Source organism: Herpailurus yagouaroundi, unplaced genomic scaffold (genome assembly GCF_014898765.1).
Source record: "Herpailurus yagouaroundi ecotype Mexico unplaced genomic scaffold, PumYag 28, whole genome shotgun sequence".
NCBI lineage: Eukaryota > Metazoa > Chordata > Mammalia > Carnivora > Felidae > Herpailurus > Herpailurus yagouaroundi.
This window is the reverse complement of record NW_024412376.1, coordinates 112,976,392-113,002,481: the sequence shown is the minus strand read 5'-3', so window position 1 is coordinate 113,002,481 and position 26,090 is coordinate 112,976,392. Positions and strand designations below refer to the sequence as shown.

Here is a 26,090-nt window from a genome sequence, read left to right as displayed (position 1 = left end):
CCCTGAAACATTTTGCCTCTGATAACTAAGAATAGGATTAGTTAATCCAATAAAAATATGTATCTGAAATATTTCTACATTAGTGGTTCTCAAAAATCATTCTATAGATAGGTGTAGTTTGATATGTTACGAAATGAGAAAGTAAGAAATGGAAGTAAGTTTTCTTCCAGAATTGTAATTACTAAATTAACACATCTATATTTTATTTGCAGGATAAATAGGTGGCTAGCCTAGGATGTTTTTTTTCCCCTGAATTTTACTGTCTGTGCACAACAATCCTGAAAGTTTGGCAACTACTGATTTATGTAAATAAAAGATGGTGAGCAGGTCTAAAATCCATGAGCGAATGACTGTTTTTAAGGAATAAAAGTTTGGTTTCTTTCTGTTTAAAACCATTTAGGTCAGATTGTATGTATTCCCTGTGTGTAACTATAAAGACTAAAAAGCCAAGAAGAAATCTGTCTATAGTTTTTTATCCTAGTGACTTAACTGGGTCTAAGTGTTAGTCTATATAGAACTCCATGCTGACCGTGCAGAGCCTGCTTGGGATTCCCTCTGCCTCTCTCTCTGCCGTTCTCTCACTTGTGCACACAAGCTATCTCTCAAAAATAAATAAACATTAAAAAAAGAATCACACAGTACAACCTCAAGGACTAAAACAATCAGAACGACGACAATAAAGCAGACTTACAATTCAGCAAATGAGGGTAGGGCAATGGTGAAAAAAATAATGAATTTAGTCACAGTTAAAGATCAACAGTGACTTTCATATGATCACGAATTCAATTATCATCGTTAATATTGTAGCTATTATTTAGTCCCATAAGCTTTTGGGTGTAGAGTTAGTGAAAATAAAAATTCTTTCCATGGGGAGCCTGGGTGGCGCAGTCGGTTGAGCGTCCGACTTCAGCCAGGTCACGATCTCGCGGTCCGTGAGTTCGAGCCCCGCGTCGGGCTCTGGGCTGATGGCTCGGAGCCTGGAGCCTGTTTCCGATTCTGTGTCTCCCTCTCTCTCTGCCCCTCCCCCGTTCATGCTCTGTCTCTCTCTGTCCCAAAAATAAATAAATGTTGAAAAAAAAAAATTTTTTAAAAATTCTTTCCGGTCCAAACCATTTTTATAAAGATTTCCCCTTACTTGTGGTGGCTTTATTAGATGAAATAGCCTTCTCTAGCTGGAAAATAGCGTTCCTCTCATCTTCACTGCTAATAGGAACCTGCTCCGGTTTCCTTGCAGTCTCATCTGTTTGAACAACCTTTAAATACATGGACATACATTATCATTAATGTTATCATATCCTATATCTAAGTTTGATTACCAGATCTGTTTTACTAAACAGATCACACACAGAAGATATTCCCTCTGTATAGTTTAGTCACATTATTATTATGGTCCAATGTATTTTACACCTTCTGTTAGTAAATAATATTATTTATGTATTTGTTTTACTATCTATCTGCTCACATTGACATGTAAACAGGGAACAGGGATCTTTATGTTGTTCACAGAGAGAACTTCAAAATATCTAATACAAATTTGGTAGTGTTAAAATATTTACTGAATAGCTTATAAGATCTGAGCTCATATGGATCCCTTTTAAAATTTCCCGGCAAAATAAAGTTAATATTAATCAACAGTCTGTGATTCTGACAAATCTACTTGAAACCAAATTGCATAGCTCTAACTAGTGCAGAGCTGTTTTCTGTCTCTAAATAAATCATAAAATATACAAAATGGGCCTCTTTAAATATTTATTGATTGCTGACAAGAGGTTCTTTCCTAACGAACATGTCTTCCTTCATATAGGTGCATGCTCAGAGCAGCACTTGCAAGTAATTTATCTTTAAGAAATTACTAATTAGACATTCCACAAGGGCAGTAAAGTTCGTATTTTCAAACTAAAAAACCATCTACATCATCACTAATTAAAAATACTATTTCTTTGTATTTTATACATTCAACTTGTGTTTTTACAGTTTAAATATTATTGTAAGTATTTAGGAAATATTAAAGAGTTAAGGAGGCAGAAACTTATATTTGTCAGAGTAACTATTTTGATATTTTTGGCATCTGTTAACTAGAAGTGCCAGACTCTGAAGTTTCAGTGTGAGTTGCTTCAAGAAGTTGTGAAAAGCTCATTAATTCATGTTAAAACTAAAACTGTATGTAGCTAAATTGCTCAGGACAATTTATTACACCAAAACTCTGGTATAGAAAGAAGCAACTGAAGCCACAAAACACTGCAGAGCTATTAACACCAGAAAAGTTATTGACACATAATTCTTTTGGCTTCTGTCTAGCAGCTCTGTCCACTAGGAATGCGGGCTAGGAACCTTCTTTTTGTTTAAAAAAATTTTTTTTTATTTGAATATAGTTGAGACACAATGTTACATTACTTTCAGGTGTACAACATGGTGATTCAACTTCTCCATAAGTTATGCTGTGCTCACAAGTGTTGCTACCATCTGTTACAACAGAACGCTATTACAGTATTGTGGACTATCCTCCCCATGCTGTACCTTTTATTCCCTTGACTTATTAATTCCATAACCAGAAGCTTCTTTATATAGGAATTCTGTTTGCCTCCCTGTTCTTTTATTCTTGATAAACTACAAGTTATGAACATTTCATTCAGCAAACCCATTTACTGTACAAAATCAAATAGCTGTAAGTTTTCCTTTTCTCTAAAATAAAAATGCAGACTAGAAGACTGCACACACCATTTCCTATTTGAATTTTATGGGGAGGAAATCATGATTCCCTATTTTCCAATATAGCTAGGGGGTAAGGGGAACAAAAGACTGTTTTGTGGATGATTTTTAGAGTGTATACAAAAAGTCATACAATGACTATGTGAAAAATACTTAGGCAACTAAATGCCTTTTTTCCCCAGCCACATTGAATGTAATACATTAAGTGGACTAACATTAAGTGCATCCTCAGAGCTGTTTCAAAATTCTACTCAAAATTCTCTGACTTTCCCAGCGCCCTGAACAATTATTTCACACCTTTTTTCCTCTGCTCAAACTTCCTTAAACAACTTCTCCTTACCTGGAGCTATTAATTGTGCTTCTTATTTCAATTAAAAAAATAAACAATCTTTTTTTCCTCTTACACTCTAATTCCAGTCCCTTTCAAATCCTGTCAGAGCTACTACAAAATATACCAGAATCCAGAATCTTATTGTAACTTACTTGTTACCGACTACTTCATCAAACCACCATCATCTTTTGCCTATATCCTCCTAATAGCTTTACATGTTTCCTTTCTCATGTCCCATACAATCATTCTTAACACAACAGGCAGAGTCAGCCTTTTAAATATAAGCCAGATTGCGTCCTCTGCTTAAAATCTTCCACTGGCTTATCTCCTAATAAATCATGAAGTACTTATCATAACCCCAAGTATCTCTCATATCTGTCTACCAATCTTCTTGAATATTCTCTTTCAGAAAAATCCTGGCTTTCAAATCTTTTAAGGCCTTTCTCTGAACTTGTTCCTGCTTATGTGCATTATTCTTTCAACACGTAATAGCATGGCTCACTCTATCGCTTCCTTCAGGTTTCTGCCCAAATGTTACCATATCACAGACGCTTTCCCCTTTTATCCCACATAAAATGAAACCAGTTTCATCATCTTTTATTTCTTTTCCTTGTTTTATTTTTGGTTCTTAGCACTAAGTCCTATTGTAATATTATGTAATAGCATTTTTTTTTTAACAGTCTGCCTCTGGTCCATTAGATGATATAACATCCATAACAGCAAGAATTTTGTTTTGTTTACTATGGGATTCTCCAGGTTGAGAATGGGACTTGACACTAGTAAAATTTCAGTAACTATTTGCTGAGTGAATAAATTTCTAAACATACCTTGTTGGAAGGTTTGAATTCTTGAATCTTTACTTCAGAAAGAATATTCAAGAGGGCATCTGCTGATAAGTCCTGTTTTGTTAAAAAGTAATTTTATCAACAAACATTTTTAAAAATTCTGAATTCTAAAAAATTCTGGACTAATAAGGTCCTTTATCATACTAAAATATTTGAGTAATTTATCATCTGACTATTTAGACCACATCTATTTGTGACATTTACCTTTATTCTATAGAAATATCATCCATAAAGGCTGGGGGGGGGCAGGGGTTGTATGGGTGAAAAATTGCTTATTAGTCAACAGACCTGAAATCTTAGTTCTTTCCATTCATTTTAAAAAGGTAATTTTGGGACTGGTTGTATCAGACTGAGTGCTCTGAGGTCAGAGACTATCTCATCATTGTTTTATAAAGTTCCCTGCACAAAGTTATACTCAATAAATGTTGACTCAATAAAATAAATAAATAAATGGAATTCATACCTTTGGAAGCAGAAAAATATTTAAATGGTTCAAGATGAATGTAGGTGATGCAATTAGCTGCTAGGTCATCTAATTTTTACCTGGTTTTGTATCACTTGCTAGAGCTTGAAGGTTATCTTACCTCTTCTGTAAATGGAATGCAATAGACTGCAGCATACAGTTTTGCAGCATTCAGAAGAAAACTGAAGTGCCTTTTGAAATACAAAATAAAGCAAAGTGTGAATGCACAGTTTTAAAGGTGTTTAATTCATCAAAAACTATAGTCTTTTGAAATGTTGAAGAAAATAATCACAGAACTTTTGTTACAGGAATATTTAAAAGGTAGGCAATGAAGTCCTGGTCTAGACCAAAGCATTTCAGAAGCCATAAGAAACATTAGCTATTCATCCTCATAAGTAGTAATATTCAGGAGAGGAGGGGCAAAAAGTAGAAAAATTAGACTAGTGAAAGAAAATTCACTTTAATTCATAAAAAAATTAGAAATCTGGTTTTAAAGAGCATACATTAGACTCAACTTAAGCAAGTGACTTTGGTAAAAACAAAAGTAAGTTTTACAGGAGAAGCAGTCAGGATAAGGTGACTAGAAGCCTAACATAAGCACCAGATGAGGAAATTAAATGGAGTTACTTTTTGAAAGGAAGGTTAACAGGCTCAATGTTTAACATATAACTTAAGTTTTTTAAAATTTGGCTTCATATAATAGGAAAACATTTGTTGTCATTTCTTGTTTTTTTTCTTATGGATAAAGTCAAAGAGGTAACACTTCGGATCCACTTTAGAGAAGATAAAAATAAAGAAGTTATTTTACCATGTAAATAAATAGATTCACGTATGTGGGGGAGAAGGGCTGTGGCTGGCTTTGTTGGCCAGACTAATGAGCTAACTCTTAGATTAACAGGATGCACTAATTTAACACTTAAATAGCCTGAAGTTTCACCCTGCCATGTAAAACTATACTCAGTCAAGAAATTTACAACAAAGGATGCATATAAAGCTGGATATAAATACTTACAAAGGTTCATTTAAATCAAATTTTATTGGAGATGGAGGCCTCTTTGGTGATTGCCAAAACAAACCTAAAACAAGACACAAATATTATTTTCATTGTATTTATCCAGTAATAAATTATATTAATTGTTCTTCTCAACACTTGGTTACACTTACTGCCATCTTTTAATCGTGTGTCTAGAGGAAAGCAGTGAAGAAGCTGAAGAGCCTAAAGAAAAAAAATCAATTAAAAAAATCATTACTTAACATTATCTGAGATAAAAAAAAAAAAAAAAATCTCAACACACAAAAAGATATACAGTGAAGTTTCCAGCCACTCATACTCCCTCTGTCCATTGTCTTGTCACGGCCCTCTATACCTGGAATAACTTCTATTGCTATTTTTTTTTTTTAATCAATACTTAGTTTTTTTTTCTTTGCATCCACAACAAACATGAATATACATTACTCCCTTTTTTTTAAAGTAGGTTTCATTACAAAGCCCATCTTGGGACTTGAACTCATGACTCTGAAATCAAGACTTGAACAGAGATCAGGAGTCGGACGTTTAACTGACTGAGCTACCCAGGTACCTGTATTTTATACCTTTTTACATAAAAGGCAGCATATTTTACATACCATTATGCTCCTTTCAAAGAGCTAATCCTTAAAATAAAAATTAAACCGGTAAAAATATACAGCATTTTGTATTTAGAAATGATAAATGACGTTTGAGATTTGTTTCAAAACCATCTGGGGAGGTATAAAGATGAAACAAGATTATCTACAAATTGATACAAAATTAACAAAATTTGTTAAACCTGGGTGACAGATTCATGAAGTTTACATTATACCTTTTTTTCTACTTTCTACAGTAGAATTTTTCCAGAAAAAAGCTTTAAAAAAGTACAAAAGAGGGGCGCCTGGGTGGCGCAGTCGGTTGAGCGTCCGACTTCAGCCAGGTCACGATCTCGCGGTCCGTGAGTTCGAGCCCCGCATCGGGCTCTGGGCTGATGGCTCAGAGCCTGGAGCCTGTTTCTGATTCTGTGTCTCCCTCTCTCTCTCTGCCCCTCCCCCGTTCATGCTCTGTCTCTCTCTGTCCCAAAAAAATAAACGTTAAAAAAAAAATTAAAAAAAAAAAAAGTACAAAAGATAATCAGGACTAAAAAGAGTTCTTCAGATTTTGAGACAAGAGGTCATTGATTATAATGGTAAAAGTAATTTGAATAGGAGTGGGGAAAGAAGACACGTTAACTGGAAGAGGAAGTAGCAACACTAAGTATAAGACCCCTTTTCTAAGTAGCAAAGAAGGAAGGGAAAGGCAAGGATAAATGTAATCAAAAGACTTTTTAAAAAAGTTTTTTTTTTTTCAGCGTTTATTTATTTTTGGGACAGAGAGAGACAGAGCATGAATGGGGGAGGGGCAGAGAGAGCGGGAGACACAGAATCGGAAGCAGGTTCCAGGCTCTGAGCCATCAGCCCAGAGCCTGACGCGGGGCTCGAACTCACGGACCGCGAGATCATGACCTGGCTGAAGTTGGACGCTTAACCGACTGCGCCACCCAGGCGCCCCTCAAAAGACTTTTTTAAAAAAGATTACCTTACTTTATATTCTGACAGGTATGAGCCTGAAGACGGGGAGAGGCTCAGGAGAGAGGGCAGGACACATTCTAGCAAGTGCAAGTAATAGGGGATGGGAATAACAGCTAATAGTGAGCATTTCTGGGCTAGGTTCTACTCAAAATGCTTCGCAGGTATTAACTCATTTGATCCTCACACTACCATATGAATTACACACCAATTTAATATCCCCATCTTACAAATGAGGAAAGAAACACCAAACAGACATAAAATGTGATTTTGAATATGGATGGGCAAGGCGAAATTCAACACAATTTCTGATTGAATCTATTTTCTCAATTTCTTGCTTTATTCTGAACAACAAACTTCTTTTAGACTACTAATAAAATGTATTCCTTATTTTCTAAAAGAACCTGTATCTGAAATCCAATATTGCACACAGAAGGATAAGGATCAGTTAAATGCAGAACTGACAAACCAATGGATGGAGTTTAAGTGTATTCTTTTAACACTCAAAGAGAAATCAGTTCTGTGCCCTGCACTTGTTTTCACTTAACTTACTATTTTTTGAAAAGATTCCTGAAAGAAAAAGTAGACATTTTGGTCCAGTGAAATTAATTCGGTAGCAATTAAATGAGCCAAGCTAGTATCTCTTCTTAATGTTTTATAACGCATACTTACCTTATGGTTAAAATATTTTTCAAACTTTAATCTTGCTAATTCTACACACTGGGACCAGTTTCTAGGTCTTCTGCTAAGCAACTTAATAACTTGAAAACAGCCTTCTAAACTGTGTCCAGTTTGTATCTTCTAGAGAGAAAAAAAAAGCAAAACAAGTATATTTCCAAGTAAACACACACACACACACACCCCCATTCCTGGGAAGTATTAGCCAAAGATTGAAGTACCAGCTCATGTGATTTATGACTAATTTTTTCACTGTGAGCTCCTTGTCCCTGCCTTTTTCTTTTCCATCTTTCTCTCCTTTTTTGGAGGGGGAATGGGAAAAGACAGTACATGAAATTTCAACTGTAGAGTTTCTCATCTGACAAGTTATCCTTATGTCTTGCTAGTTATTAGTACTACATATGTACCTAACAAAAGAAGTGCTATGAATAATATTTTATACTAAAACGTTGGTCTGTTTAGTGCAGGAATAAAGAAAAGTAAGAAAATACCTTTAAAGTCACCCTCATCATAAGAGTATTAACACTACCATCCATTCACAAAATTTTCACTAGAATTCACGTTGGGTTTTTTTCAAACAGTTTAACAAGTTGTTTTATTACAAAAAGCTATCATTTTTATGACATCTTTTTTAGGTTGAAGCATATGAATTGTTTTGTGGGTCAAACATGGTCAAATAATGGCAATTCCACATAGCTCATACAAACTACAAAAAGGTCATTTGTGACTTGCTAATGTCAAGATTCCTCATGCACTTACTCTGTACAATGATGTTTTTTAAAGAGGTGAAATAAACTATTTGTAGGCAATATGCAAATAAGATTACACTGAGACAGTGTTGAGATTATATTAAAATGTATTGATTTTTACCTGTAAGACTTCTTCTGCAGATGGATAGGTTTGCCAAAATTTGTTAAACAATGAAGGCTTATGGGAAAAGGAACTTTCAAACTTACATGTAAGGGAAAAAAAGAAAAAAAGTTAAAAATTGGATAATCTTCTATTCACTTCAAAGAAAAATATCTTGAAAAAAAGATCTTTATTACCTTATCTCTTGCCCACTGTATAGTGTGTTCAATAGCAGCTGGAAAGGACTTTAGAGTACAAAATGGTATTTCCTCTTCTGGGGGATCCCGCTAATTTATAAAATATGACAACAGATAGTTAAGAAAGGCAACAACAATTTTTTATTGATTAAATTTACTTGAGTATTTTAAGACCATTACAATTTTTTAAAAAATAATAAAATGAATCCAACATTTTTATATCTTCTTTCTCCTAGGCAATAAGAGGAAAACTGGATTCTTTTGACACTTAATCATTTGTCAATAGCAACGTAACAAAAAACATGAATTCTATTATAACTTATTATCTGTGCACTTATTTGGTACCATGTAGTACTTACAGGCAGATTTCCATATATAATTAATTTTTGTCCTCTAAGAATCAGGGTGACACTGAAAACTTTACAATATTCCCCAACATTCCCTACTTTGAAAAGTAATTCAAGAATCCCCAAAAAGGTGCTCAGTATACCATGTGTTTGTTTCTCCATGGAGAAAAAAATTTAGGAGCAGGGATCCTATGTCTTTGATGCTTGGTATAGTTTCTTGCAGAAAGTGTGTATTAAATAAACAGCTAATAAGAAAGAATGAAATCTTGCCGTTTACAACAAGATGGATGAAGCTACAGAGTACTATGCTAAGTGAAATAAGAGAAACACAAAGACTGTATGATTTTACTCATATGTGGGATTTAAGAAACAAAACAAACAAGCAAAGGGGAAAAAATAAGAGAGAGGCAAACCAATAAACAGACTCTTAACTACAGAGAACAAACTGATGGTTACCAGAGGGGGGGTGGGGTGGGGGGATGGGTAATAGAAGTGATAGGGATTTAGGAGTACACTTGTGATGAGGACTGTTATGGTATTTTTGAATCGCTATATTGTACACTTGAAACGAATATTACACTGTATGGTAACTAACTGAAATTTAAACGAAAACTTAAAGTAAATAAGATAAAAAATTAAAATTTAAGAAATACTTTCAGGAAAAAAAAAAAAAAAAACGGCAAATGCCTCTGTTGTCTCAAGTAAATATACCAATGAAAAAATACCCACATCCTATTACAGGGTACATTTGGTTTAACCACTATAAAATGACACACTTTGTCTCTTTTCACTTAGAGATTTATATTTTAGTTTGTTGAGCTATGAAATATCGTAAAATGTTTTATAAACCAAAGAGGGAAGCCAGAAGAGAAACCTGTTTTTTCTGGGTATTAAGCCAGAGAATATAGGAAACAATGTGGAATATAGGGAAAAATGTGGTAGAATGACAGAATCAAGGGAACTTTTAGAATTCTACAGACTTCTCTACTTTGAAAATCTTCCAACATGACCTCATAATTTTCTCCATGTAATTTCCTTCAAATTAAGCTTCTAAATTTTTTCTACTATAATGTTTTTACTATAAACTTTATTTCATAAGAGTAAATGGGAAAACAAATTTTATAAATGTTTAATAATTTTAGTAAAGCAAACCTACCTATTAAATACAGTGATTTTACACTTGTTAAAAAAAAAAGAACAACAACACTATTCTTTCCATTTTACAACCTGCGTTGATCTTTTTTAAAATCCTAAAGCCTACATTTCCTAGGCCAGAGTTTTTCAATTTTGGCAGTATATCAAAATCACTTGCAGAGATTAAATAAAATTATTACTATATCTCTATATATCTCTATCTCTTTATGTATATATGTACTGGCTCCCCTTGTGGAGCAATTGGATCTTAAGATTTTGGACAGGTCACCAGTTCAAAGTTTGTGAGAAAAGCAATCATGCACCTCTGAGAAATAAACAGTAAACATAATAATAAGACAGTGGAAAGACAAGAAACAAAATTTGAAAATTTAAAAGGTTAAGTTCAGCTGTATTTTAAAAAATACACATGCACATATGCATAGAAATTATTGACAGAATGGACACATTAGGAAAGATAAATCAAATCTCTGACTGAAGAGAAAAAAAATGAGATAAGAGACATTTATTGCAAAATTGGTTCACTTACATGACTATTATAGGATTCAGTTAAATGAGGTACGATAACTTCAGTGTGTCCCTTAGTGCCCATTGTTCCAGAATCTAAGAGGGGTCGTAGATTTGCTAAGCAACGGCTATTTGAAAAGATAATAGGCAACGAACATTTAAGTGAGCAATAACAATGTAAGCAGAGGACATCTTACCACTTTCTGTTGGTCATTTCACACACTGATCACTTAGTGAACGTAGTATCTTAGGAAACAGATACATTACCACCAAACAATGCATTTATCATTTCCATCCCCCCTCCTTCCACAAATTCTGTTGTCCAATCTGATAATTTCTTCTCTTTCTCTTCTTACTAGATTTTGGGCTTCAACTTCTTTTTACTCTAGGTTAACTCTTTGCTAATGTCTATTTCTTCCTTGGTTATTTTTGGACTATAAGTTCTGTCTTACTATATCTTCTCAGTGTTCTCTTTATCCAAACAATATTAACCTCCTTTTTTTTAAACTTACAATACCTATTTTCTACACATTTTAATTTCTTAAAGTTTTTATTCTTCCTTCCTCTGCCCAAGACAATAAACTTTAAAAAAAAATTTTTTTTAATGTTTATTATTTTTCAGAGAGAGAGAGAGAGAGACCAAGAAAGAGCAGGGAAGGGGCAGAGAGAGAGGGAGACACAGAATTGGAAGCAGGCTCCAGGCTCTGAGCTGTCAGCACAGAGCCGGATGCGCGGCTCAAACTCACAGACGCTGAGATCATGACGTGAGCTGTAGTCGGCCGCCCAACTGACTGAGCCACCCAGACGCCCCCAAGACAATAAACTTTTAACTACACTCTAGACTGGCAAATTTTCCTCCGTTTAATAAATTTGCTCAACTAGAGCCGTAACATTAAAGAGTCACATAAAGATGTAAGAAAAATTAGTAAGGTGTACACATGATAGTCATTCATTCATCTACTTATTTAACAACTATTTACTGAATGTGTTGGGCACTGATGGGAAGCGTTGGGCAGTGATGGGAAAATAAATGGTCCTTTAATAAATGATTTAGTGAGCTAACAAATATTAATTAAATATATCAATAAAAATAAACACTATAAGGGGAAAAAACAAATGCTGATTACCATACGGGGATCTACAGAATTGAGTCATTAAAGAAAGTCTCTTTGAATAAAGACATTTAGGCTAAAACTGAAAGGATGTGAAAATAAACCAAAGTAGGCAGATTTGGAGTCAGGAGTTTTAGAACAAGGTAAACAATTTCCTGAGTCTGAACGAGAGTATGTACTCTCACTCTCAAGTGAAAAAGCGTTGGATGCCTTATAAGAACTCAAAGAAGAAATGTGTAGCTGGAATAAGGGGATCCAGCAAATAGGTAAATTTTAAGCTGGAGTGATAGACAAATGGCAGACACTCTACAAAAACATTTAGGCCGTGTTAAAGATTTTGAATTTTATCCTAGGTATAATGGGAAATCATAAAAAGGATTTGGATTCAAGGAGAACTACAATAGAAATACAAAGAATAATCAGGAAATTGGATAACTTTTCAATAAATAGGTGTGGAAAAGAAATGATAACAAAAGAAAAGACAATTTTTATGAATCCGTATTTCAAGAACATACCTGTCTACATATCTCCTGGCTTCCACATTATCTAATGCTGTAATAATTATATCTTGTTTAGTATAGAACTCATCATTGTAAATAGCCTCAGTGGCTGGACATACTTTGTTCAAGTGTGCATCTATCTTGAATTGAGGATTTATTTTCAGGGTTGCGTCAGCAGCAGTATAGCTTTTAGGTTTCTAAACAAATAACAAACAAAAACAGAAATAATAAATATTAAACAGAAAAGCTAGGCCATGACAGAACTTACATTTTTTACATGAGAGTGAAGTAATGAGACCAGCTTTCATTTTTGGTTTGTGGACATTGCATTCATTGTACATTGTATATTTAACAATCCATATTAGTCTGAATAATTAACAATTTACTAATGGAAATCTAAACAACCTCTATTTTATAGCTATTGTTCTTTAGAGTTCTTAAAATATCAGTTATTAAAGGTACAATTCCTTCTAATATGAAGGTTTAAACTAGATACGTGCCTAGAAAAAATAAGAACAGTGAATTCATTGAAATATTAGAAATGCTAACTGCAGAAAATGAGCTCTCAGAGGTATGCAAAGTTAACACACTAGTACTAAAATTTAAAAAATACTACTATTTCTGGATGGAGATATTAAAGAAATAATATACATTTTAGTTTTATAAGAGAGTCCCCTTGACATGTATTTACTTCTCAGTGCTGTCAAGCATGTAGGCAAATTGCAAACTTTGTTAGAACTCAGTAAAATAAGAATAAACAGGCCTTAACAGTTCTTCTGTAAGTAAAATGCACAAAATAAATTAATTTTGTGACATATATTTTGGTTCCTGATAGACCTTATTAATTTTTTTTTTTTTGTATTTGGATAGGTGAGGCAATTAGGTTAACTATGCCATCTGTTTTAGTTATTACTTTTCTGTTCATGACATTCCTTAGTTTACCAAGATTATCAATGGGCTATTGAAAAATAAAGTGCAAAAACATTTCTAAAGAAAAAGCAAATATGCCTGACTGTCTAAAGTGTTTCTTTTCTTGACTGAAATATTTTGATCTCTATGAAAAAGACTGAAAACCAGGAATATTTTACAATGAAGAGGATGTTAATTAAATAGTCAAGCAAGATCAAAGAGCAAAAAATTCTAAGCGCTAAACTTTACCTATCTGGTAATAAAGATTCCCCTTCCTTCCAAAAAAGAGTGCCAAATGTGTGATTTAGTAAAACCTTAAATTAGGAAATCTGTCTCTGCAAGCTTAGTTTCTAAGATTACATATGTACATACACCTTGATTATAAAATGAAAAACATACTGCCCATGATTTACAACTTACATCTTATATCCAAAATCAATGCAAAACCCAATTTTTATATTAAAAAATAATTTTATATTTTTCCCCAAATGTCATTCCCATTGTTTGATAATTTGAGAGATTCTAATAAAATAAAAACACATTAGGTTTGCTCAAGTGCAATTTTCTATTTATAAAAAAACAAACTCTCTTTTTTGTGGAACACAATAGATGATTTAAATTTGAAACAGTAGCAACAAACCTGTATGTGGTGAGGACGAAACAGGAACTGTCTATTCAAGTTGGATTTTTCTATCAAGTCAGGATCTGTAACTGTAACCTAGTATCAAGTAAAGAAAAAAGCTGAAATCATGTCAGAGAAAAATTTAAATTGATTTTGCTTTTCTCAGAAAGACTAAAACAATTATGCTAATTATTTTAGGTGGTAGAAGTTATAATACAAATATTCCAATGGTTACCAATGCTAATGTTTTTATACTATATTTAACTATAATTAATGTTCAGCACAGGAACATGTTAAACAAGACAGCTGAAACTGATGGCAATTCATGTTCAAAACTTTTTTCTAATTATTCAAAACAAAATGGAGACTAAAACATTACCATCACATTTTAGAAACATGTAATAGATTAGCCATAGAGGAGTTAAACATATTTCTTCTTCCTAAACATACTTGTTTTCAATTGCAACAAATTTGGAAAAGAATGCTTACATGTTCCAATTTGAAAGGAACTCTTGCTAAAGCAGAGGTCTACAAACTACAGTGCAGGCAGGCTGCCTGGTTTTGTAAATAAATTTTGTTGAAACACTGTCATGCCATTTGTTTGAAGTATTGTCTATGGCTGTTGTCACACTATAATTGCAGAGCTGAGTAGTTGTGACAGAGATCCTTGGTTCACAAGTCAAGAAGAGCTGCAATCTGGTCCTTTAAGAAAAAGTCTGCAGACATTCCAAGGAATAAGATGAAAAAAAGCAGCTCCAAGATACTCAGAAAAATACTGATAATGCGTTTGTCCCTTAAGTTGGCATTTGTACGAAATTGACTAGAAGCAGTATTTCTCCAGTGTGTTTAAGATGTTAGATGTTGACTGACGTTCACAAACACATTCACTTTCTTTCAACTGGTATTTCCTGAATATATGTTTTTTGGGGGGTTGTTTTCAACATTTCTATATGTGTTAGAGTGTCTTTTATTTTTTAAGTTTATTTATTTGTTTTTAGAGTGTGTGCTCAGGCGTGCACAACTGGGGGAAGGGAGGTGGTGTGGGATATAGAGGATCTAAAGCCAGCTCTGTGCTGACAACAGAGTCCCACATGGGGCTTGAACTCATGATCTGTGAGATCATGACCTGAACCAAAGTCAGATACAGTCAGATGCCCAACCAACTGAGCCATCCAGGTGCCCCAGAGTATCTCCTTTAAATAAAGAAAAAAAAAGCACCAAACAGAAAATATCTTTTAACAATAAGTTTAATCAATATATAATTATTGTGATTATGGATATAAGCCTTTTTTTCCTACCTCCTCCCTGACCCCACTTTTCATCCATTTCCATTTTTTTTTTTTGGCTTAAGTTTCCTTAATTCCAATCCCCTACATTCCTCACTGAATTGGTTCAGAAGTTAAACATTTGTTTCTATGTGGTTACACCCAAAATTTTCACATGCACATGTGACTTAAGATCTAAAATTAATGACAATTTCTGTCTTCCTCCTGAACAATCAGGATATTTGAAATCTCCCTTCTACCTTCCTTATCAATGAACAGCATTTTACTTATTTTGAATCATCCCATCCCCAAAGTCAATATTTTAATTAAAGGTTACAAAAACCCTCAGTGCTTATTTAAATCTGAGAAGGCTGACAAAGGCTGCCACTACTTACCTTTGCTTTATGCACTGTCCATGTTATCTAATAGTTCTTTCAATGAGAATCAATTAAGTGATAACCTTTCATCATTTCACTTGTCAGTTATTTTTACTTCTCTTGAAAGATAATTTAGCTGGGTATAGAAATCTAGGTTACTTTTCCCTTACATTATGAAGATACCCTTTCCTATCTTTAGGTGTGCATTTATTGCTGATAAGAAATCTATACGGTAATCTCTTTTTTTATCTTTGCCTTTGATTTGGTGACCAGTTTACCTTTGCAATCTCAACACGGCTGTTTCTAACTCTGGAAACTTTTGTCATTATCCTTGGAATGTATTGCTTCTTCATTATCTTCACTCTTTCTGAAAGTTCTACTATACTTATGTTGTATCATGCAAATGCATCTTCTTTCATTAAAACAAGGTATCTTTCTGCACTACATTCTGGGTGCATATCTTCTATTCATCAATTCTCACTTTAGCTATATATGAATTTTAAGTTCACTGGACTATACAGAAATTCTTACCTGGCTTTTTATAAAACTTAGTGCTTTCCCCCCGCCCCCTCATGTTTCTATTTCTTTTTTTTCACCTTTGGTCATTTCAAACTTTAACATTTGTTTGTTCTGTTATTATTATCTTTTTAAGTTTATTCATTTTTGAGAGAGAGAGAATCTCAAACAGACTCCACGCTGTCAGCACAGAGCTTGATGCAGGACTCAAACTCACTAACTGTGAGATTGTGACCTAGGCTGAAATCAAGAGCTGGACGCTTAACCAACTGAGCCACCCAGGCACCCCTGTTTGTTCTATTATTTGTAGCACTCCTGTTATCTACAGTTCTTAGCTAATCTTCTGTTTTCATTGGCTGATTATTCTTCCAAGTGGTGCCTTTTTTCTAGTGGATTGTCATTTTTTTTTATTGTGAATTGTCTTGAATGGATGTTCATTTCTCTGCACAGTTCTATGTATTCTTGGTGTTAAGGTATCACCATGATGCAGTTTTACATTTATTTTATTCAGAGCTCTGTTGATTTTAATGGTCTTATTTGTTACATTCTTCTCTCTGCTTAAAGTTGTTTTTTTTTTTTTTAAGAAATATTTTTTAGAAAACAAGTATCTACTTACACTGAAAGAGAAAGCGTGTGTACATGAGCAGGGGAGGAGCAGAGAGAGAGAGGGAAAGAGAATCCCAAGGAGGCTCAGCGCAGAGCTCATGCGAGACGTGATCTCATGAACCATGACATCATGACTTGAGTCAAAATCAAGAGTCGGATGCTTAACCAACTGAGCCACCCAGGCATGACTCTGCTTGGATAAATTTTTATATAATGTTGGATTCCATATTACCAGTGTGGTACGTGCTTTTAGTTAACAGTTTCTCACGAGTTACTTCTCTACTTAATGTTCTGGACATACTCAAGATTGAAACACTTATGAATAATCACAGGTTTAGCTCAGGAATTAATTTCTCTCTTGGTTCCTAGGGACTTCTCTTTCCTTCTTCTTAGTTTGGCTACATCTGTAAACACTTTTTTTTTTTTAATTTTTTTTTCTCAACGTTTTTTATTTATTTTTGGGACAGAGAGAGGCAGAGCATGAACAGGGGAGGGGCAGAGAGAGAGGGAGACACAGAATCGGAAACAGGCTCCAGGCTCCGAGCCACCAGCCCAGAGCCTGACGCGGGGCTCGAACTCATGGACCGCGAGATCGTGACCTGGCTGAAGTCGGACGCTTAACCGACTGCGCCACCCAGGCGCCCCTAAACACTTTAAAAAAAGAGTAATTTATATAGCGAGTCTATGTATTTGCAGTAAGATAGAGATCCGTGCACATTAACTTACTTTTTGTTACCTGAAGTCAGTATGTTTGTTTACTACAATTCTTTTCCTGACCTTTATATGCTGTAATTCTTTTCCTGATCTTTATATGCTGACAGGCATTATGCATTATAAATTTCCAAGGAGTTAAGGTATTCAGGTGATTCCCAAACTTAGGTAAGCAAGATTTTTTTTTTAAAGAAATAGATTTTAAAGAATAGTGGTTTGTGAAACACAACTTAGGAAATGCAAAGCAGGAATAATATCATATGTAAGAACATCTGCCTATAACTGTGATAGTAATAAATGCCCTTTTTAAGTAGAATATTAAGCCAGGCTTTATAAATTATAAAATGTGAGCTAGTATACAAATTTTAGCCATTTCATTATTTACTGTTAGTCACTATGATAAATCACTACTCTGGGAAGCTAGTTTATATCTTAAGGGCAAAACAAAATCAGTGACATATTTTTATTTAAATATAAGACATGGCTACCCAATTAACTCACATTTATCACCTTTAGAATTTAAATTGTACACCGAAGTTTGTATTATTCCCTCTCCTTTTGATAATCACTAATTGAAACTATACCTGAGAACTCTGCCACTTTCTAATGTTAGCTTCTTCTATCTTAAAGATTTATCTAATATTAATAAGAAATATTAATAGAAATAGTAACAATTCTAATGTGCTTTATGGTTTCCAGAGCCCTTTCACATTTGATCTTCATAATTACATTATGTGCTATGAAGTACATATATCGGTTTCATAGTATTAGAGAAAGAAATTGAGGAACAGAGAATTAAAAATATGTTGCCATAGGGTCACATATCTTTTGAACAGTGGTCAGGCTAAAATCAGAATCTTTCAATTTCTAGCTTAATTCTTTCTCCTCAGAAATCAGTATTTCAGCTCTATGCAGTCAAACACAATTAAAAAATGGGCAGCAACAGAAATATAAAAATTTAACTCTCAAGGATTTATATCTTTTGGTGTAAATGTTTATTTTTCAAAGAGAGTGGGGGAGGGGCAGAGAGAGAGGGAGACAGAGGATCTGAAGTAGGCTCTGCACTGACAGCAGAGAACCCAATGCAGGGCTCAAACTCAAGAACCGTGAGATCATGACATGAGCCGAAGTTGGACACTTAACTGACTGAGCCACCCGGGAGCCCCTCAAGGATTTATGTCTTACCATTCCTTTTTCTTTGCCTGTGCCAACACCAAGTAAAGCAAAATTTTTTAACATTTCACAGCCTATGGCTCCACATCCTACCTATGGAGAAGAAAAATGAAATATAACCGATTAAATAAAACCAAAACTACTAACTAAAGAGAAATTTCATCTTAAACTTACTTCAAATGACAATTTATAATATATACATACTTTTAAAAATAACTTGAACATCTGTGATTCATTTTACTTTAATTAACTTATGATACTATTATAACTGGTACAGTTAAAAATATATAAATCAAGTAAAGAAAAGCATAATATTTACACTTCCTTTAAACAGAAGACACTCCAATAAAAGCTAACAGTTGAGCTCATTATTTCTATGAGATAGAAACAAACCACAAAATATCAGTGCAGCATTTTAATGAAAAAGATTTTTTATTTACAAATAATTTTCAAAATTCATTTGATGGAGATTTTCTAAGAATTTCTATATATATGTAAAAGCTTAGCAACAGTTGCTGACATTCAAAACATTATTTAAAAAATTATTACTAAAAATTAGAATTATTTTTAGAACTGCCTATAATTAAAAAACCCATAAATGACAAGAAAAGGAGTTTTTTTTGTATCAGGGAGAGATATCCTGCTAATGCACCAAGACATTTAAGAAAGTCAGATTTTACCTACATCTTCCTTCGTGTGGTAAGAAAAAATTTTAACACATGGAAAAATATCCCAAACCTAATTTTTAATGTATTTCTAGAAAATCATTTAATTTCCAAACTATCATACTCATATTTTAATTTTAAATGTATTGTTTTTATACTAGGCATTGACAAATATTTTTTGTAAAGGGCCAGATAAATATTTTCTGTTTTGTAGGCCATATGGTTTCTGTCATAACTACTCACCTCTGCTATCATAACATGAAAGAAGCCACAAACAATATATAAATGAACGGGCTTGGCAGTGTTCCAATGAAACTTTACTTACAAAAATAGGCAGCAGCAGTACACTGGATTTTTTTTAGACCATATAAATCTTTCACCTTTTACAAAGATAGGCAGCAGGATTTCGCCTGTGGGCCATAATTGGCAAACTCCTGTCTTAAACTTTTACTGAATGTCTACTCTTTAGGAATTGTATTCACTCAAGACTCGAATTTGCTTTAATAAGTTAATTTGATGGTACACAATAGGAGTTTGACTATACTACTTATTATTCTCATCATTATTTATACTTACCAAGAAGATATTCAACTTTTGTAGCTTCTGACACAAAGTGTCTCCAATGCAAGCTCGTAGGGCATCATATCTATCTCCTCTGCAGAAAATAATATATATCAAAAACCAGAAAGACATAAAAAAATTGTTTAGTTTCACTACTGTTAATACAAATTTAATGTATATTTTAAATAGGATACACTAGAATTCCTGACAATCTAAAGGAAAACTGTCTTATTTCAAAGAGGAAAAAAAACCCATTAAGAAATCAGTTTTTTCTTTTTCCATTTGATTTAATATCCTATGTTCAAATGACTTATGTAAAGGTGACTTCAGTTTATCTAGAAAAGACCGTTTTCCAAGGTAGGAATTTTTAATAAAGGTTCCTAGAGAAGTCTATGGAGGAGCTTTGGAGTTGTTAACACATTTAAATTGAAAGTAGAACTTTGGATTATGTGAATTTGGGGTAGAATGAATCCATAAGCTTTTATTTCTCAGAGGTTTGACTCAAAAAGATGAAGAATGACTGATGTCAATATAAAAGTTGCAGAGAGCATCTATTTTCATCTAAGTTCAGAATGGTATTTTGTTTTGACTTTATTTACTTATTTATTTAGAGAGCCCTGACACAGGGCTCTATCTCAACAACCACGAGATCATGACCTGAGCCGAAATTAAGAGTAGGACGCTTAACCGACTAAGCCACCCAGATGCTTCCAGAATGGTGTTTTGAATGCTAACTATTATCATGGTATACAATTTAAAACATTATATTCATTATTTATAAAATGGTAAAAAGATATTGCATTCTTTTGATACTTAAAATAACCTCTAAGTAGAGGAAAAAATGACTGTAGAAGTCAATAAGTTACAAGAAAAGACATCTAAGACAAATGCATATTTGAGCACAAACCCTTTTAACCTAGTTACCTCTCACAAACATTCAACTAGGAAAAAAAGAAAGAAAGGGGCACGTGGGTGGCTCAGTTGGTTAACTGAGTGACTCTTGACTGTGGCTCAGGTCATAATCCCACGATTCGAAAGATCGAACCCTGCTTTGGGCTCTGTGCTGACAGCATGGAACCTGCTAGGGATTCTATCCCTCCCCCTCTCTCTGTCACTCCCTGACTCGCACACTGTCTCTCTCTCTCTCTCAAAATAAACAAACATAAAAGTGAGAAAGAAAAGATAAAGAAAAAATTCAGAATTACCGTGGGAGAAATTCTTCACGTTCAGGTTTGTCTAGGGATTGGACAATATCTGCTGCTTCAATGTACAACTTTAAAGTAGAAGACAAAAACACAACTTACTATGTATAAACCTTAAATTGCTAGAAAAATTGGCTTTTCTCTTCCATGGTTATTTAATAGTCATTAAGGAAAACAATGATAAAAATGCCAAAACAGATTAATACATTAAAAAATATGATTTTTATACAGTATACATTCCTGTATTATTACTTCATTAAAACAATGGTTAAACCTGAAGGAACTGTTAAAAGATATAATTTGATTCATGTCACTTAGCCATCTTAAAAATGGTATATTCTAATTTCAACAAACAAAAGGAAAATTTCACCTCCAAATCTATACCAGAGGAAATGACCTAGAAAGCCAGTTTTAGTATTAAAACAAAAACAACAAATTGAAATTAATTAAAAAAAGAATTCACTCTCATTTCCATTTAAGTAACTTATGTGGCTAAATTTCAACTTAGTTAAATGGTTATTTACTTAATTATAACAAGACAGAATCTACATTAGTAACATACTTAACAGTTGTATCTAAACCAGACATTTACAACTGAACTTGTACTCTGTACTAAAATAAATCAAATAATTCAACAGCAAAATAGCATTATATGGATACTTTTTAAAACATAAAAAAAGATAAACGTTATATTCAAAATGTTGAAGTGTTTCAAAAGGAAAGGGCCTGAAGGGTATCCTTTGACACCCTCTGCCAATTATTCTTTTCGGTAACAAAAGCATAATTTTTTATTCCTTCTTAAGATGTATTTACCTATATAGTTCTCAAACTTATACCATTCCTATGCTTTTACTTTTAGAGTTTAAACCTAGGAAAGGATTCTGAAGATTTCTGATGCCTAAAGATTCCATCCAACTGTTTAAAAGTCCTGAGAGTCCTTGAATGCTAAGCTAATCATACTGGAAAACTAAGTATAAGGGTAGAAAATTCATTCCTTCACTCTCACAAATGAGAAAAAAATCAACCCTAGATTACAACTTTGGGTTATATTCCAATAGCCTCAACCAATAATCTTGTCAGTTTCAATTAGAGAGTTAAATTTTGGTGGTGTATCACATCTAACTAATGCATCAAAAATATATTTTGAGTTTACCTTTATAATATATTAATATTTTAATTCATAACATTCACTGCATGGGTGGAAAATTCAATCTCAAGCCTATAAAAATATTGAAATACAAAACTTACCCATTGGCACAAAGGAGAAAACTTTCCTGTTACGGCTTTCAATACTTCTTGGCTAGCAACACCTCCTACTGCTGCAGCAAGTGGGGGTAAAAAACCTTGAGCAGTCCAAGAGAGCCAATGCACAATGTCAGCATTTACTTCCGGCTGAAACACAAGCCATGAAAGATAATAATCTTGGGTGCCTGGGTGGCTCAGTCAGTTAAGCGTCCAAATCTTGATTTTGGGCTCAGGTTGAGCACTACCTACCTCCCCCTCCCCCCGCCCCACTGCCTGCCGGCTGAGAGCACAGAGAGCCTACTTGGGATTCTCTCCCTCTCTCTCCGTTCCTCTCCCAATTACACACATACTCTCTTTCAAAATAAGTAAATAAACTTAAAAAAAAAACCCACAAGTTTTTACATATATACTCAACATGTCAATGACTTACTGTGAGAATTATTAAATTACTGTAGCTTAACTCCTAAAAAAGCTACTCAATTTTCCTTCTAGATTTTAAGTCCTAAAAAAGTTCCAATCTCATAATAAAAGATCCAAGTGCATATTAGTTACCCTAGGCAGTATTTCTCTTTACCAGTAACTGCCCATTTTTGCTTTTTGAATCTATATGTTACAGTAGGGCAAAATTTAAGATTAACTGGAACATCTTCCATTTATAGCGTTTGTTAAAGATCAGTTCTGTGATGTCAGTCAGTATTTATAAACATCTAGAATTTTAAAAAACTGTTCTAATGGAAACTATGGGAAAATCTTGATCCCAAATAAATGAAAATAAAAATAAACTGATCCATAAAAAAATAAGGAGCTTTTAGCTGGAGTCTGAAGTAGTAAAAAAAAAAAAAAGAAAAGAAAAAAGTAAGAGTCAAAAATAATGAGGCACTAACATTGTTAGAAAAAAAGTGAGAGTAACATGGTAATTTTGCATATTTAAGAGCCAATCATCATAAAGTTCTCATTATCATACTTAAAAACTGAAATGATGGTCCTTGAAATAAGATTTGTTTATTAGCATTTTAAAGGAAATATTGGAGAATTGGATTCTGGAGCTATTGTTTTAGCACAATTTCTTATTTGTGAGAAAGATCTTTTCATGACCTCTGGCTTCTCTTTCTCTTCCTGTTCTTTCAACATTAGTAACCTGAATCTTAACCTTAAGATTCAAATAGGGCTCAACTGCTCTGAAATCCTATGTAAAATGACACTACTTGTGCATTTAGGGGGTAATAGAAGGCTTTTATTACATTCTCAAAGATATTTGTGATACAAAAAGACATTACTATCTACTTACTATTCCACTCACTCCATTTCAGTGTTCTATATCTCATTATTTTTCAACTATTTAGCACTAAACTCAACTCTGATTATAATTTCATTTAAGCTGTGCCCTTTCTGAATGCAGAGATACTGGTGTAGTGATAATATTAAAAATAATGATGAGAATGCAAAGAGAAGCAGGTAATTTGTGTGAGCACCTAGTGTGAGTTGTCTATTAAGTCCACATGTAATTTTCAAAATAATCCTAGGAAATATAATTTTTATCATATAGATTAGAAAACTGAAGTTTGAAAAAGCAATTTCCTTATGATTTTATAGCTAATAAGTGAAACTAGAATCTGAGCCCTAAAAGTCTAACTTACCAGTAGGTTACAATATCTCCCAAGATTCTATTATTTTTTAATTAAGAATGAACATAAGGGAATGGAAGCAAAAATAATATAAAAACAGGGAGGGGGACAAAATATAAGAGACTTTTAAATATAGAGAACAAACAGAGGGTTGCTGGAGGGGGGATGGGCTAAATGGGTAAGGGCTTAAGGAATCTACTCCTGAAATCATTGTTGCACCATGTGCTAAGTTGGATGTAAATTATAAAAAATAAATAAATTATACAAAATACAATGTCAAAAAAATAAAATATTAGTCCTGCAGAAGTTCTGAATAGGAAAGGATAAATAATGAATACAATGAGCAGAGAAGGATATGGAAAACTTTAAATCTGAACTAAGTGTTGAAGAATGAATTGCATTAGAATTGAAGTGGAAATCATTCAGTTCAGGGAAAATGGCAACTCAAAGAAGAAGGAATGTGTGTAAAACTGAAAAAGCTGCAATGAATTTGCACGTTTTATATGAAAGGAAGAAAATAAGATCATATGTTAGAGTATGATTAGACTATGAAGAACACCAAAGACCATGGCTGACTTTGGACATGATAGAAAAAATAAAGGAAGCATTGGATGCTTTTGAGAAGAAAACTCATATGATGAAAGAAGTAGGATAATACAGCAGCAGAGTGGTAGAGAGATGAATAATTTCAATTTAAGTAAGCAGTTCTGGGGCTGATTCAATGAAAAAGTTGTAAGGTATGAGGACCTTAAGCTACAATGAAGGCAGACATAAAGATTAGAAATATTTCCAAAAACTTCTTTACAGCCACAATGATTAAACAGATATAGAGGAGAAAACCCAAAGATGGCCGAATGAGTGGGAGTAGCTCCGAATTTTGAACAAAGATACTCTGACAAATTTTGATACAGACTAGAAAATATGAGGAGTTATTGGAAAAAGAAGGGGAAATATGTTTGTGAGTTCAAATTTGGAAATGTTAAGTTCACTATGAAATAGGAATTTAAAATGGAAAATGTCATTCACTGGACTGAAGTTAACTGAAGAAAATAATATAGATATGAAATATGACAAAGGTACATAGTTTCTAGCATTTATTTAAGTTAAAATATTTTCAACATGTTTCCAGATATTTGCTTGTATTATAACATCCAGAAGCCTATGGAAACCAAGTTTAGAACAGTTAAAATTTATGAACATAGTGAACATTTTTTGCATTGTCAAATTAAGTAAAGAATTTTTAAGATAAATATTAAAAAAAAAAAAACTCAAATCTGGGGAATTTTTGGTTGCCCTAGGATAAATAGCTCAAATCTAAATTTGCCTAAACAATCTCTAAAAACAGATACATATCCAAAAGAAGAGAAATAAACCAGTGGCAGGGTTTCAGGATCACTAGAAAACAGAGTATTATAAACTTCAAATTACCTGTAAATAGAAAAATAAGTACCAAACTCCAACAAAACTACTTCTGGACGTCACAATGCTATAAGCCTTCACAGAGAGCAGGAAGTGTGTAACCACAGAAAAGAGAATGAAAAGAGAACAGTGACAAACCACAGTCAAAATCATCCTGAGAAAACAGAAGCCCTAGCACTAAGTGCAAAAAGTACTGAACACGTATGTAATCTGGCAGATCTCAGCACTGCCTATGGCGAAAGAACTTCAGTGGGAGGCAATGATGTAAACAGAAAAAGGGCGACATTCTTTGACGCAGAAGGCTAAATTAAGAAGAGAGGAAATTAACGATTTGGCAGAAATCAAAAAGATCTACAAGACACCAATACCTAACCACCAAAAACAAACAAACCCAACCATTAAAGAAACCCCTTTCCAGTATCCTAAGGGAACAAGGAGTTTTAGAAGTACAAATCTGAAAAAAGCACCCAAAACTCTTATCCTGCCCCCAAAATAGACAAAAAACAGTTTACTATACAAAAGTAATGTAAGAAGTAAACAGAAAATTAGAATCAAAACATTTCAGCCAATGAAAATTTCTCCTCCAAACTAATTATAAGGCAGTGGAAATCTGATTGAGTGAATTATATCCTTAAAGAACACTTGAGAGATGTGGGAAAACAAACAAAAAAACCTCACCTCCAATCAGAAATTCAACTAAATACTAAAGGAATCTATTCCACCACCAATCCTCTCCCTGCAAAAGGAAAAAAATAAAAGAAAATCTGAATCTATGTATTAAAATGGGCTCATAATATGGGAAAAATGGACTGAATGATCAACTCTGAGATACAATCAGTTAAAATTATACACTTTACAGGTGAAAAAAACATACAAAACTACAAGGCAAAAAGGCTAGACTTACTTGTAAGAGTAAAAAATTAAGGT

At 33.5% G+C, this 26,090-nt stretch overlaps 1 protein-coding gene across 2 annotated transcripts in view; it reads right to left on the bottom strand.

Annotated features, from left to right (window-relative positions):
* The window catches only part of UBA6 (ubiquitin like modifier activating enzyme 6), an 82,235-nt gene that overhangs the window by 10,510 nt on the left and 45,635 nt on the right, over nt 1-26,090 (bottom strand). For both annotated transcript variants that reach the window (XM_040482135.1, XM_040482141.1), the window contains 15 exons: nt 22,123-22,266; nt 20,878-20,945; nt 19,688-19,766; nt 18,459-18,539; nt 13,817-13,894; nt 12,283-12,464; nt 10,678-10,783; nt 8,650-8,739; nt 8,474-8,554; nt 7,598-7,726; nt 5,513-5,564; nt 5,361-5,424; nt 4,470-4,539; nt 3,868-3,939; nt 1,136-1,253 (listed from right to left, as the gene is read on the bottom strand). In XM_040482135.1, the coding sequence (XP_040338069.1) occupies nt 1,136-1,253; nt 3,868-3,939; nt 4,470-4,539; nt 5,361-5,424; nt 5,513-5,564; nt 7,598-7,726; nt 8,474-8,554; nt 8,650-8,739; nt 10,678-10,783; nt 12,283-12,464; nt 13,817-13,894; nt 18,459-18,539; nt 19,688-19,766; nt 20,878-20,945; nt 22,123-22,266 (1,414 nt within the window). The remainder of the gene's footprint in view (nt 1-1,135; nt 1,254-3,867; nt 3,940-4,469; nt 4,540-5,360; nt 5,425-5,512; nt 5,565-7,597; nt 7,727-8,473; nt 8,555-8,649; nt 8,740-10,677; nt 10,784-12,282; nt 12,465-13,816; nt 13,895-18,458; nt 18,540-19,687; nt 19,767-20,877; nt 20,946-22,122; nt 22,267-26,090) is intronic.